We start from the raw sequence: 12,775 nt of genomic DNA on the forward strand, positions 1-12,775 counted from the left end.
AAATGACCTGAGGAGAGACTGCAGCTGCACAAGAGAGAGAGTTTGCAGTTCAAGCCCACCAAGAAAATTATCTGATAAAACAATGGAAAACAATACTCAGTGGTGAAAAATAAACAACGGAGAAAAATATTCACTGGAGAACGCATACTCTCCACACGATGTAACATTCATAATATCCAGATACAGTCCAAAATTACCCAACATGAAAAACCGTGAAAATAAAACATATTTTTCTTAAAAGTGAATCGAATCCAGTCCTGAGATGAACAAAATGTGAGAACAAGCAAAGATTTTAAAGCACTATTATAATTATCCTTAAGTAAAAGAAATGGTTTCAGTGCATGAAAATTTCAACAGATAAATGAAGAGTTGCAGCAGAGAAAACAGAAACAAGAACTAAATGGAAATTAGACTGAAAAATATAACTGTTGAAAATAAAAAATCACTGAGCAGATTTAACAGTTGAATTGACATGAAGGAGTTAAGAGCAAATGAATCTGAAGGAAGAGAATAGAAATCATCCAAGGTGAAAAACAGAGAGGAAAAAAGACCAAACAGAACACAGTCAAAACCCAGAGAAACAGACCTCAGAAGTGGTGGGGTAAGGACCTGCAAAAATCTCCTCCATAAAAGCAATACAAATACTGGTAAAAACTGTCAAATCGGCTTTTTCAGAACTCTTGAAATTAACTAAAAATTTGCCATAATCTGAGGAATATTTATTCAGAAAAATGCCTGAATCTCAGGAAGACCAGTGAATTTTAGAGTTTTAACTTTATGTATTGCCATCTCCCTTTCTCCAGCTCTACTGTAGTTTTGAAAATCAATATTGCCTTACAACTTGGGCAGCTGTGAAAACAAGTAGAACACAGCAGGTTTGATAGCGACAGGAGGCAGCCAAATGCCTAGGCAGATAGGGGCGGGTCCCTCGTGAAACCCCACCTTCAAGCAAAGACCAGATTACTGGTCCTGGATGAAATCTGCAACATGGAGTGAGAACTTCTGTTTCTGTTTGCACATCCTCTCCCAGTTGATTCTTTCTGAATAATGTCTTTTAACCAATTGAATGTTGCCTTTTCCAATACTGCTATGGCCTGCCCCTCCCCTATTCTGAGCCCATAGTAGCCCCAGACTCACCACATTGAGGGGACTTTCCCGCCCTTGGGTAGCGGGACCACCCCCGCATCCCCTCTCTGCAGAAAGCCATTTCGTCACTCAATAAAACTCCCCACCTTGCTCACTCTTCAATTGTCAGCGTATCCTCATTCTTCTTGGATGCTGGACAAGAGCTGGGGAGCCAAGTGCAGGTACCCAGAAAGGCTGTTACACTGGCCTTTTGCCTTCGCTGGCAAAGGGCAGCCACCCCACACAATGGGGCTAGGGGCCGACCAATTGCTAACATGCTGCCTTCCATCAGGCTGTGGATGGTAAAACTGAAAGAGCTAATTAGCAAACTAACACCCCATCTGGGGCTTCAGGGTCGTGGGCACCCTTGTCTGGGTGCTGCTGCGTTCCCCTCAAGGCCATGGGCCTCACATGGAGCTTGCTCCTGTGTCAGCGCTTGGAGTGGCCAGCCAGATCCCACACTCGCTTGCTCATGTGCTCCCTCCCACAAGCGGCTGAGCGCAGCAGGCCAAGTAGACAGGGTGCCCCTGCTGCACGTCCAGCAAAGGGCCGAGAGAAAATTCCTGTGTCAATCTTGTAGCCCCTCAAATGCCCCATCCTCAGAGAATTGTCACTACTTGACCTATCTGGCAGCTTACTTAAAAGCTCCATTTTCAGGGCTTATCTTTTTTTTGCCCTAACTCAGAACTCACTCTGTGGGAACAGCACTATCCCCAGGACATTTGTGGAAACAGTCAGTGCCATTGTTCAACATTACAGCGGGCTGAGACAGTGTTAGTAGTTGGGACTAATAAGTGGTGCACCAAAAACCTTAAAAGGAAAAACTGGAGAACGGGAGATCTGCGGGGGCTTTTGAAAAGTTCTAACATATTCCTGGAATTCTAAAAGGGTGTATGCATATAAAGGGCTTTGCACATACCCAGGGAAATTCTCAAAGGCCCTAATTTATAACCCATGGCTGACTTTGCAGCTCTGTGCAAGCAGGAACGGAAGGCCACAGCAGAATTCTAAACTGCCTGCCAAAGAACTGAAAATTCCAAGATAAAATGAAGCAAGAACTGATAGGATTAAAGTGAGAGAGGGACAATTCAACAATATTTGGAGACTTCAATATCCCACTTTCAAAAACAGATAGAACAATCAGTAGAAGATGAACACGAAATAGAAGACTTGAACAAAACTATAAGCAAATAGACCTAACAGACAAAGAAGCCCAGAAAATTTCACCCCAAAATATGGCACCATGGTATGCAGATTATTTTAAATTAAGGGTCCTTCAAGGTCAGCATATGCTGGGAGAGACTTGTGAAAGGAAAATAAATCTTGCGACCCCAAAATCACTAAGCCAAAGGGAAAAGTCAAGCTGGGAACTAATGTCAGGCAAACCTGATCCCATTCTATCCCTAAATAAGACAGCTACAAAGATAAGAAGCTACATACCTCCCTCACAATTTACCCACAAGGAAATTCCTTGTGGACAAAGGACAGACAGAGCTCAAAGTCATCTCTTTGAGGCTCACCTGAGACAAATGCATATCTAATTGATTCCTCTGACCTATTGTTTATGTAAAAATGGAGATTCACTGAGCCAGACTAAATTGTGTATTCACTGGAAGGCTGATCAAGGACTCAAAAGAATGCAACCTTTTGTCTCTGACCTACTTCTAACCTGGAAGCCCTCACTTCGAGTTGTCCTGCCTTACCAGACTAAACCAACGTACATCTTAAACATATCGATGGATGTCTCATTCTTCCTAAAATGTATAAAAGCAAGCTGCCCATCTCGGACACGTGTCGTTAGGACACTGAGGCTGTGTCACGGGTGCATCCTTAACCTTGGAAAGATAAACTTTCTAAATAGACTGAGGCCTGGGTTAACAGGTCTCAGTAACTTTAATAGGTTAAAGATATTTTGAGTTAATAGGCTCTACTCTGACATTATGTGATCTACCTTAAGACCGGACCCTCCAAAGAAAACACAATTAATTGCCTTCCATCCCTTTCCTGAAATCTCTTTATCTATTGAGGAAAAGAAACCTAAGGAATACAATCGCACCTCTACAAGCTTTTTCACAAGATAATGTCTGCTCTCAACAATGATCCAAATATTGTTGGATCATTCAAATTCCAAAGACGATCCTTTACAAGTTAACTTCTGTCTCCCAGGTCCATTCATTCCCCTAATAATCATTTTCAATCCCTTAAAAGAACTGCCTATTTCCCCATCTCCCTTCTACCCCATAAGAAAGGGTGCATCTGTACCTCCTCGGGTTTTCAAGTCATCATAATCCTTCAATTACCCCATGTTTATGCATGTTAACAAAAGTATATGCCTTTTTCTACCCACTAATCTATTATTAATTCATTTCAACAGACTTAGACTCAAAGTTTCAGAGGGAAAGTTTAAATTTCCCTACAGACATCTATGTAACACTCTACCCAACAACAGAAGACATTCGACATATTACTATGCTCAAATGCACATAGAATATTCTCCAGAACAGACCTTATGTGAGGTCATAAAGTAAGTCTCAACAAATTCTTAAAAGATAGAAATCATAAAAAGTACATTTTCTGACCCAAAAAAAGTAGAAATCAGTATGAGAAGGAAATGTGAGAAATTCTCACATAGGTGGAAATTAGACAACACACTTCTAAATCACCAGTCAAGACATGACAAGAGAAATTATAAAATACTTTAGGATTAATGAAAATGAAGACGACATACCAAAACGAATTGCTTAGAGGAATATTTGTAGCTGTAAACACCTAATTAAAACAACAACAACAACAAAACAACAAAGACCTCAAATCAACAATATGAGCCTCTACCTAAACAGCTTCTAACCCAAAGAGCTGAAGAAAGCAAATAATAGACTAAAGTTGAATGCATGACATCAAAATTGGTTCTATGAAAAGATCAACAAAACTGACAAACCTTTAGGCAAACTAAAAAAAGAGAGAAGCGTCAAATTACAAAAATTAGTAATGAAAGAGACATCGCTACTGACCTTACAGGAAAAAAAAGGAATTATGAAGGAATACTATAAACAACTATATGCCTACATATTAGATAATGCAGATGAAATGGTCAAATGTCTACAAATTTTAAAACTACTAAAACTACTGAAACACTCAAAAAGAAAGATAATCTGAGTAAACTCCAACAAACAAAGAAACTAAACTAGTGCTATGGTCTGAATGTGGCACTCAATTCATGTGTTGCAAACTTCATCCCCAGTGCAACAATGCTGGGAGGTGGGGGCCTTTGGGGAGGTGTTTAAGTCATGAGGGTTCCACCCTCATGAATGGATTAATGCTGTAGTAAAAAAGGGCTTGATGGACTGGGTTCACTATTTTTCCACTCTTCTGTCAAGTGAGGACACAATGTTTGTTCCCACTTGCCCTTCCAACTTCCGCCACGTGAGGACACAGCAAGAAGGCCTTCACGAGACACCAGGTGCCAGCACCTGGATTTTGGACTTCTCAGCCACCAGAACTGTAAGACATAAGTTTGTCTTACCCAATCTTAGGTATTCTGTTACAGCAGCACAAAACAGACCAAAACAACTAATAATGTTAAAACTTCCAATAAAGAAAAGCCCAGGCCCACATGGCTTCATATTGAATTCTACCAAACATTAAAAAAGTTAACACTAATCCTTCACAAACTCTTCCAAAAAATAAGAGAGAATACTTCCTAACTCATTCTATGAGGCAAAAATACCAAGACACACTAATAACAACACTGGTATTCTTTTGATAACAAGATATCAAAAGAAAACAAAACTGTAGAACAGTATTTCTTATGAATATAGACACACAAATCCTTGAGAAATAGTAGCAAACTGAATCCAGCAACATAGTTAAAAGATTATATACCAAGTGAAATTTATCCCAAGAATGCAAGGTTGGCTTAACATACAGAATTAAATAGATCATATCAATAAAATAAAGGACAAAATCCACAAGATAATCTTAACAGATGCAGAAAAAGGACCTGTTAAATCCAACAGTCTTTCATGTTAGAAACACTCAAACTGGGTAAAGAAAACTTCATCGAATGGGTAAGACTATCTACATCAAATTTAATGATGAAATATTGAGTGCTTTCCCCCTAATATCAAGAAAATAAGACATCCATTCTTGCCACTTTTGTTCAACACTGTGTTAGTGGGTGTAGTCGGCCCAATTAGGGAATAAAAACAAAGGCATTTAGATTAGAAAGAAAAAAGTATAATTATTTTTATTTGCAGATGACATAATCTATATTTTCCTTAGCAAGTTCTAAGAAATTAACTTTAAAAATTAGAACTAATAAATGAATACAGCAAGGACGTAGGATACAAGGTCAATATACAAAAATCACACTAGCAATTAACATCCTATTTCACACTAGCAATTAATACCCTGAAAATAAAATTAAGAAAACAATTCCATTTATAAGAGCATCAAGGTGAATAGAATACTTAGGAAGAGGAAAAGAAGTATATGACCTATACATTAAAAACCGCAAAATATCATTGAAAAAAAAGTAATGAAGACCTAAATAAAATGAAAAGATATGCTGTGTTCATGAACTGAAACATTTGGTAATATTAGGATAGTAATAAAATTGATATACAGATTCAAAGCAATCCTTATGAAAATCCCAGCTGCCTTTTCTGCAGAAAAGTGGAAAGCAAAGTGACTTTAAGACCAAAATAACCTGGGTACAGTGGCTCACACCTATAATCTCAGCTACTTGGGAGGCTGAGGTGGGAGGATTGCTTGAGGCCAGGAGTTCAAGACCAGCCTGGGCAACATAGCAAGATCCTGTCTTAAGAATTTTTTTTTTTTAAATTCAGCAGGGCATGGTGGCCTGTAGTACCAGCTACTTGGGAGGCTGAGGCAGGAGGATCACTTGATCTCATAAGTTTGAGGCCACAATGAACTATGATCACACCACTGGACTCCAGCCTGACTGACAGAATGAGACTCTGTCTCTAAAAGAAAATTAATTTTAAAAAGATAAAAATAGAAAAACATATCACATTCATACATTACAAAATTCTACAGTGTTAAGATAGCAATTCTCTCTCCAAATTAATCGATAGTATCAATGGAATCTCAAAGAAAATCAAACGAGTTTAAAAAAAAAAAAAAACTGATGAGCTGATTTTAACGTTTATATAGAAAGGCAAAGAACCTGGACTAGATAAGCCAATTTTGAAAAAGAAAAACAATATTGTAGGACTTAAAATATGTGATTTTGAGACTTACTATGAAGTTACAAGAAGCAAGACAGTGTATTACTAGACAAGGATAGACATATAGCTCAATAGAACTGAAGAGAGCACAGAAACACACCCACAGTTACACGGTCACTTGACTCTTCATAAAGGTGTCAAGGTAATTCAATGGAAACAAGATAATCTTAGCAATAAATGGTAAGTCTTACAGGAACAACTGATAGCTGTATGGAAAAAAATCCTTGAACTTCACCTTGCATCATTTATAAACATTAACTCAAAATGAATTATAGACCTAAATATAAGAGGTTAAAACTATTAAATTTCTACAAGAAAATATGGGAGAAAATATTTATGTCACTAAATTGAACCAAGATTTCTTAAACAGAATACCAAAAGCCTAAATGACAAAAAAAAATAATAAGATGAACTTCATGAAAATTAAAAAATTTTGCTCTTTGAAAAACATGGCTAAGAAAATAAAAAAGCAAGCTATGGATGAGGGTTAAAATTTTTGCCAAACATACTGGAAAAGGGCTTATATCCGGACTACATAAAAAACTCTTCCAGACTCTGATGGTAAGCTCACTACCTTGGCAACTCTGTTTTTTTTTTTTGAGACAGAGTCTCGCTCTGTCATCCAGGCTGGAGTGCAATGGCGTGATCTCAGCTCACTGCAACCTCTGCCTCCCGGGTTCAAGCAATTCTTCTGCCTCAGCCTCCTGAGTAGCTGGGACTACAGGCGCCCACCACCACACCCAGCCAATTTTTATATTTTTGGTAGAGACGGGGTTTCACCATATTGGCGAGGCTGGTCTTGAACTTCTGACCTCGTGATCCGCCTGCCTGGGCCTCCCAAAGTGCTGGGATTACAGGCATGAGCCACCACGCCTGGCCAGCTTGGGAACTCTTAATAATTCAATAATATGAAGACAACCCCAGGTCATCTCCACCAATTAAAAAAAGGAAAAGGACTAAATATTTAAACAGACGAGTCACAAAAGATATGTGAATGGCTAAACAAGCACATGAAAAAATGATTAACATCACTAATGATCAGAGAATAAAAATTAAAATAATAATGAAATGCCATTATTTATTAGAATGGCTAAAGTTTTAAGAAGATTTAAAACACTGACAGTATCAAGTGCTTGCAAGGATGTGGAAAAACTGGAACTCTCAAATATTGTTGATAAGAAATGGTACAGCATTTGGAAAAACCATATAGCAGTAGCTTAGAAAGTAAAACATATATTTACCATACAATCCAGCCATTCCAACCTTAGGTATTTGCCTGAGAAAATGAACACATTTGTCCACACAGAAACTTACAGCTAGTGGTCAGGAATGGAGGGTAAGAGAACAAGGGGGGATACTTGAGGTAATGAAAGTTTTCAGTATCTTGACTTTATCAATATGAATTAAATATGAATATCTAGTTGTGATATTGTACTTTATTTCTGCAAGATGTTATCACTGAGGAAACTATGTAAAGACTATTTAGGATCTCTATGTGCCATTTCTTACAACTGCATGTATCTCAAAAAGCTTAACTAAAAAAAAAAAAACTTGTCCGCAAATGTTGTAGCAGCATAATATTATTCATAGTAGTCCCAAACTGAAAGCAACTCAAATATCCATGAAGCGGTGAGTGATTAAACAGTTTATGGTGTATTCAATCCATGGAATATCATTTAATGGTAAAAGGGAACAAAATATTAATATACATAAAACAACATGGATGACTCTCAAAAATATTATGCTTCATCCACGTTAAATGAAAGAAATAAAACACCAAAGATTACACAGTACATAATTCCATTCACATGAAGTGTAGTGACAGAAAGTAGATCAGTGACTGCCCAGAGCAGGGCTGTGGGGGAAGGATCAAGTACAAAGGGGAAGGAGGTAACTTTTTAGTATGAGAGGCTATGGCTCCTTCTACAGCTTCATTATGGTGGTGTTACATGATTGCACATGATTACCAACATTCACATTACACATATATAATTGGAGAATTTTATAACATTTAAATAATACCTTAAATACAGGAAAGCAAAAAATTAAGGCTTAGAAAATAAATACCTGTTAGCGTTCTTCCAGCATTCAGAGGAGGAGCAATGACTCTGAAAAGTTTCTGCATTAAAAGTAATAGGAAAACAATCACCATCATCTCAAATGATATTATTTAAAAATAATCAAGAATCTTATGCTATTCATCACCATTCGCTGACAGAATTAGTCATTTACCATTAGGATTAAACATGAAAACCTTTAATCTGTACACGAAATGTTTAGAAGGGTCACTGAGAAACAATCACTGTTGTCATATTCCTCACCGAAAAAACCCATTTAATACATACCAGTTACATAAAGGGCTTAGCTGAGATTATAATTTTGATATAAAGTATCCTTTGGTTCTTAAAAGCTTTATTCTTTTAAAAGCTAGGAAGCAAGTGAAAGGATGTCCCACTAAAGTGGTAACAGAGATGACTTTAAACTGAAAATACCTAACCAGCAGCCACAGAAAGAAATACCACCTAAACTTAAACAGAGGCTCCCAAATATATAGCTGCCATGGATCCCCCTTCAGAGGGAGATTCCTATTTGAGAAAAAATGGATCCTTAGCACCAGGAAATGCAAATTCAGCTGTCAGTTAGCATCAAAAAGCCCAAAAGAACTTTCCATGCTTTCCCACTGAAGACCTAACTACCTGCTACCCTCATTTTTGTTAAGCTGGTATATAAACCTCTATCTCTGGCTACTCAGCTGAGATGCTTATTACTGAGTGTTCCTGCACATATGTGAATAATCCTTATCTTTTCTCCTGTTAATCTGTATATTGTCAGTTAATTCATAGCCTTCAATCCTTTCCTTGAACCTCCCACCTCTGGGACCTAAATTGGTAAATAAAAAGTTTTTCCTCCCAACTCAAGACACCTTAGCCAAAACTAGAAAAAAGGAAAGTTTCCTATGGTAGTCATCTCAAATGTGATGACACTCTTTCATTCCAAAAAATCTAGACAATGTCAAGAGACAGGACACTCTCTCTTAATTCAGACCTCTTTAAGTACTAAAATAGCTAAACTTTAAACACTTCGAACACAAAACAAGGTAACCTCAATAGCTCAGTGTTCCATTTCAGATGTATCAGTATAAATGCAAACCAGATTTTATTAATATGAGGAATACGAAACCGATGCAAAACAAAAATTTGAAAAGCAATGTAACAAAAATACAGCAATCATCTTGTCAATGCAGAATGCATCAAAATAGAATCTGTTTTGAGGGATTAACTTGAGCAAAACTAGAAACTACATTAATTCTTCTGAATTGTGGCTTAGTTGTGGCATGCAGGGAGGCACTGGACCTCACTGAGGAGGCAGCTGACGAGTCTTTTTCAGGGAACTACTGGACCTTAATGAAGCAGTAGCTGAGAGGTGTTCAAGACAAAAAAAATACTTAACATTACAGACAATCAGGGCCAAACCCCCAAAACCAGGGGTAGAGGGGTGGGGGACTAATTTTAGAAACTAGAAGAGAAGTGCAACCAAAATTGAAGGGTTATGAATTAGAGGGGTACTCACCCTACCAAACTTAACATGCTTAAAGAAGCCTGAACTATCATAGAACGCTGACTTCTTAATACTAAAGATAGTTTTGGATGGCAATAAATTAGCAAAATGGTCGACTGGATGCCTTCAGCAGAGGCCTGATTTTTTTGAGGGACACTATAATAAAGCATTGGGCTAGGAGGGCACTACATGTATCTACAACTCATTCTCCACTATTCTGCCATCAAACTTAAGACAAATAAGAAAACAGATATGGGGTTTGGTTCTTCCAAAAGTAAGTCCAAATGTTTTTTAGATTCTCTTGGTAAGGAGAATAAAAAATTAGAATGAATGCTATGAAATTCTGAGTTAGTAAAAGCGAAAAATGATCAATTAATAATGGCCTCCTACCATTTTCAGGAGCCTTCCCCAAGAGAATATATCTACAAATAGCATTACTCAATAGTACATTGATTATATAAAAGAGTTATACAAAATAAATTTTTCATATCTTTAGGAAAAGTTACTACAGTATCAAAAATTCTTATGAGAAAAACATGTAAAGCCTAACAAGCAAGCATTAATTTAAATTTTATCTATTGTCCTCTGGTATTTAAATACCTACTTATGTAGATAACAAAGCAAGCAATGGCAGAAGGTATAAAATTGAAGACTATCTAAAAGTCCCAAGCTAAAATGGGTTCAAGGTCAATAAATCTATAAGAATTTTTAAATAATTGGATAAAACTAGAAACTGTTAAAAGCAAATGGAGAATAGGAGAAAAAAAGTTAGTAGACAAAATTAATTATGTATCCAAGTCAGGAAGTATCTTACCTCCATGGGACTAATAAACTCATTCATGCCTCTGTTGTAGACATAGATCATAGCATCATATAAACGATTTTCCCAACACATGAGAACCACCTGGGAAAAGGAAAAGCCACTTGGTCCATACAATTCAGTCACCAATTATTTTCCTTAAAGCTTTAAGAATGGAAAAGGTCTTGAATTATCTTCCCTAATTTTTCTTGTTTCTTCTCTGATAAAAACTGAAATTCAAGGACTCAAACACAATGCAAGGCAAGGGTAACAGCTGCTGTAGGTGAAATTACTACTTTTAATAGTACAATGCTTACTTTAAGACATTCACAGTGTCTAATTTTGTCTCTTCTCTATCCTCCCCCTTTCTATATTCATTTTACCTTTGGTCAATAGTTCTACAAATATTTATTGAACACATATTCAGACCCTCTTCTAGGCTCTGGGAATAAAGTGTTAGGTAAGATAAATCCAGACTTTGTCCCTACCCTTATAGAACTTACATTGATCTTGGACGCCCACCAAAAGGAGGTAGGGGTACAAAATGGCATGTGAGTTAAGACTTGGGGAAGATACTCAATTACACAAATAATTCATTATTTACAAATGTGGTAAGCGCTATTAACCTGACTGGTCTGGAGTATTCAAAAAGTCACCCCTGAAGGAACAACATTCAAGGTGGGACCTAAATGTGAGCCGCAAGCAGAAGTGCAAGCTAGGAATTCTGTAGGAAGAAGCAAGAGTAAGGATGAAGGACCTAATGTGCAAGTGAGCTGGAAGTGCTTAAGGATGGAGAGAAATCAATTTGAGAAAACATTTTAGAAGAGGACTAGATATGAGTTTGAGTATATAGTACTCTAGATTCTGTCCCTATGACAGCTATATAATACTATAAACAGTGGCAAGAGGAGAAGGGCAGAAGTCAGCAAAGGAGAATGACAAGCGGGAGTGAGAGGTAAGAAAGAAAATGGAAGTGAGATGTGCTGGGAGAGTCTTTCTAGAGAAGGCCTGTTCTTGGACTTCTACAACTCTCTCTCTACCCCTCTCTCAGCCAGTACCATGATCATGCATCTCTTCACTGATGACTAACCCATTTACAGCTTCGGCCCTAACCTCCCTCTAACCCGTACATATATCCAACTACTTAATTTGCTATCTTCACCTGAATGTCTAGTAGCAATCTCAAAATAAAATGGCCAACCAGAACTCCTGATTTGTCTCTCAAACTTAGACCTGCCTTAGTCTTGCAATCTTCTCAAAGGAATCACTCACTATTCACCCTGTTTCTCAAACTAAAAACTAGGCATCATCCTTAAATTCTCTCATTCCCACACTCTCACATCCCAATTCATCAGCAAATCAATTCTATCTCCAAAACATTCAAAATCAGGCCATCTCTCTTCATCTCACTGTTACCATCTCTGGCCAGAATCACCTCCTGGACCAACTTCCCAACTAGTCTCTTTGCTTCCTCTGCACTTGGCCCCCATCCCTCATTCTGTTACCCCTAAAACACAGGGTGCTCATGCTTAAAACTTTTCTAATGATTTTTCATAGCACTTAGAATAAGATGGAAAGATCTATACCTTGCCCTGCAAGATCTACCTCTGTACCAAGCTCCAGATCTGCTTCCTTTTCTGTTACTTGAACACCCAAGACAAAAATTCTTTTTTTTTACATTAGCTGTTGCTTTTACCTATAACAATCTTCTCTTCCAAGACCTTTGCATTACTGATTCCTTATCATTTAGCTCCCAAGACTCAATGCTGCCTCCTCAAAAAGACTATCTATGATTAACCAATCTAAGGTAGCCTCACATTATCTCTCTACCATATTTCCCGGTTTGATTTTTAACATAATACTTGTATTGAAATACTTTCTGGGCCGGGCGCGGTGGCTCAAGCCTGTAATCCTAGCACTTTGGGAGGCCGAGACGGGCGGATCACGAGGTCAGGAGATCGAGACCATCCTGGCTAACCCAGTGAAACCCCATCTCTACTAAAAAATACAAAAAAAAAGCTAGCCGGGCGAGGTGGCGGGCGCC

The 12,775-nt window shown here is 37.8% G+C and overlaps 1 protein-coding gene across 2 annotated transcripts in view; it reads right to left on the reverse strand.

The window, feature by feature from the left end:
• Positions 1 to 12,775, reverse strand: part of VPS8 (VPS8 subunit of CORVET complex) — a 251,664-nt gene that overhangs the window by 155,128 nt on the left and 83,761 nt on the right. For both annotated transcript variants that reach the window (XM_007971871.3, XM_073023385.1), the window contains exons 23-24: positions 10,747 to 10,836; positions 8,442 to 8,493 (exon numbers count right to left, since the gene is read on the reverse strand). In XM_007971871.3, the coding sequence (XP_007970062.3) occupies positions 8,442 to 8,493; positions 10,747 to 10,836 (142 nt within the window). The remainder of the gene's footprint in view (positions 1 to 8,441; positions 8,494 to 10,746; positions 10,837 to 12,775) is intronic.

Source organism: Chlorocebus sabaeus, chromosome 15 (assembly GCF_047675955.1).
Source record: "Chlorocebus sabaeus isolate Y175 chromosome 15, mChlSab1.0.hap1, whole genome shotgun sequence".
NCBI classification, from domain to species: Eukaryota; Metazoa; Chordata; class Mammalia; order Primates; family Cercopithecidae; genus Chlorocebus; species Chlorocebus sabaeus.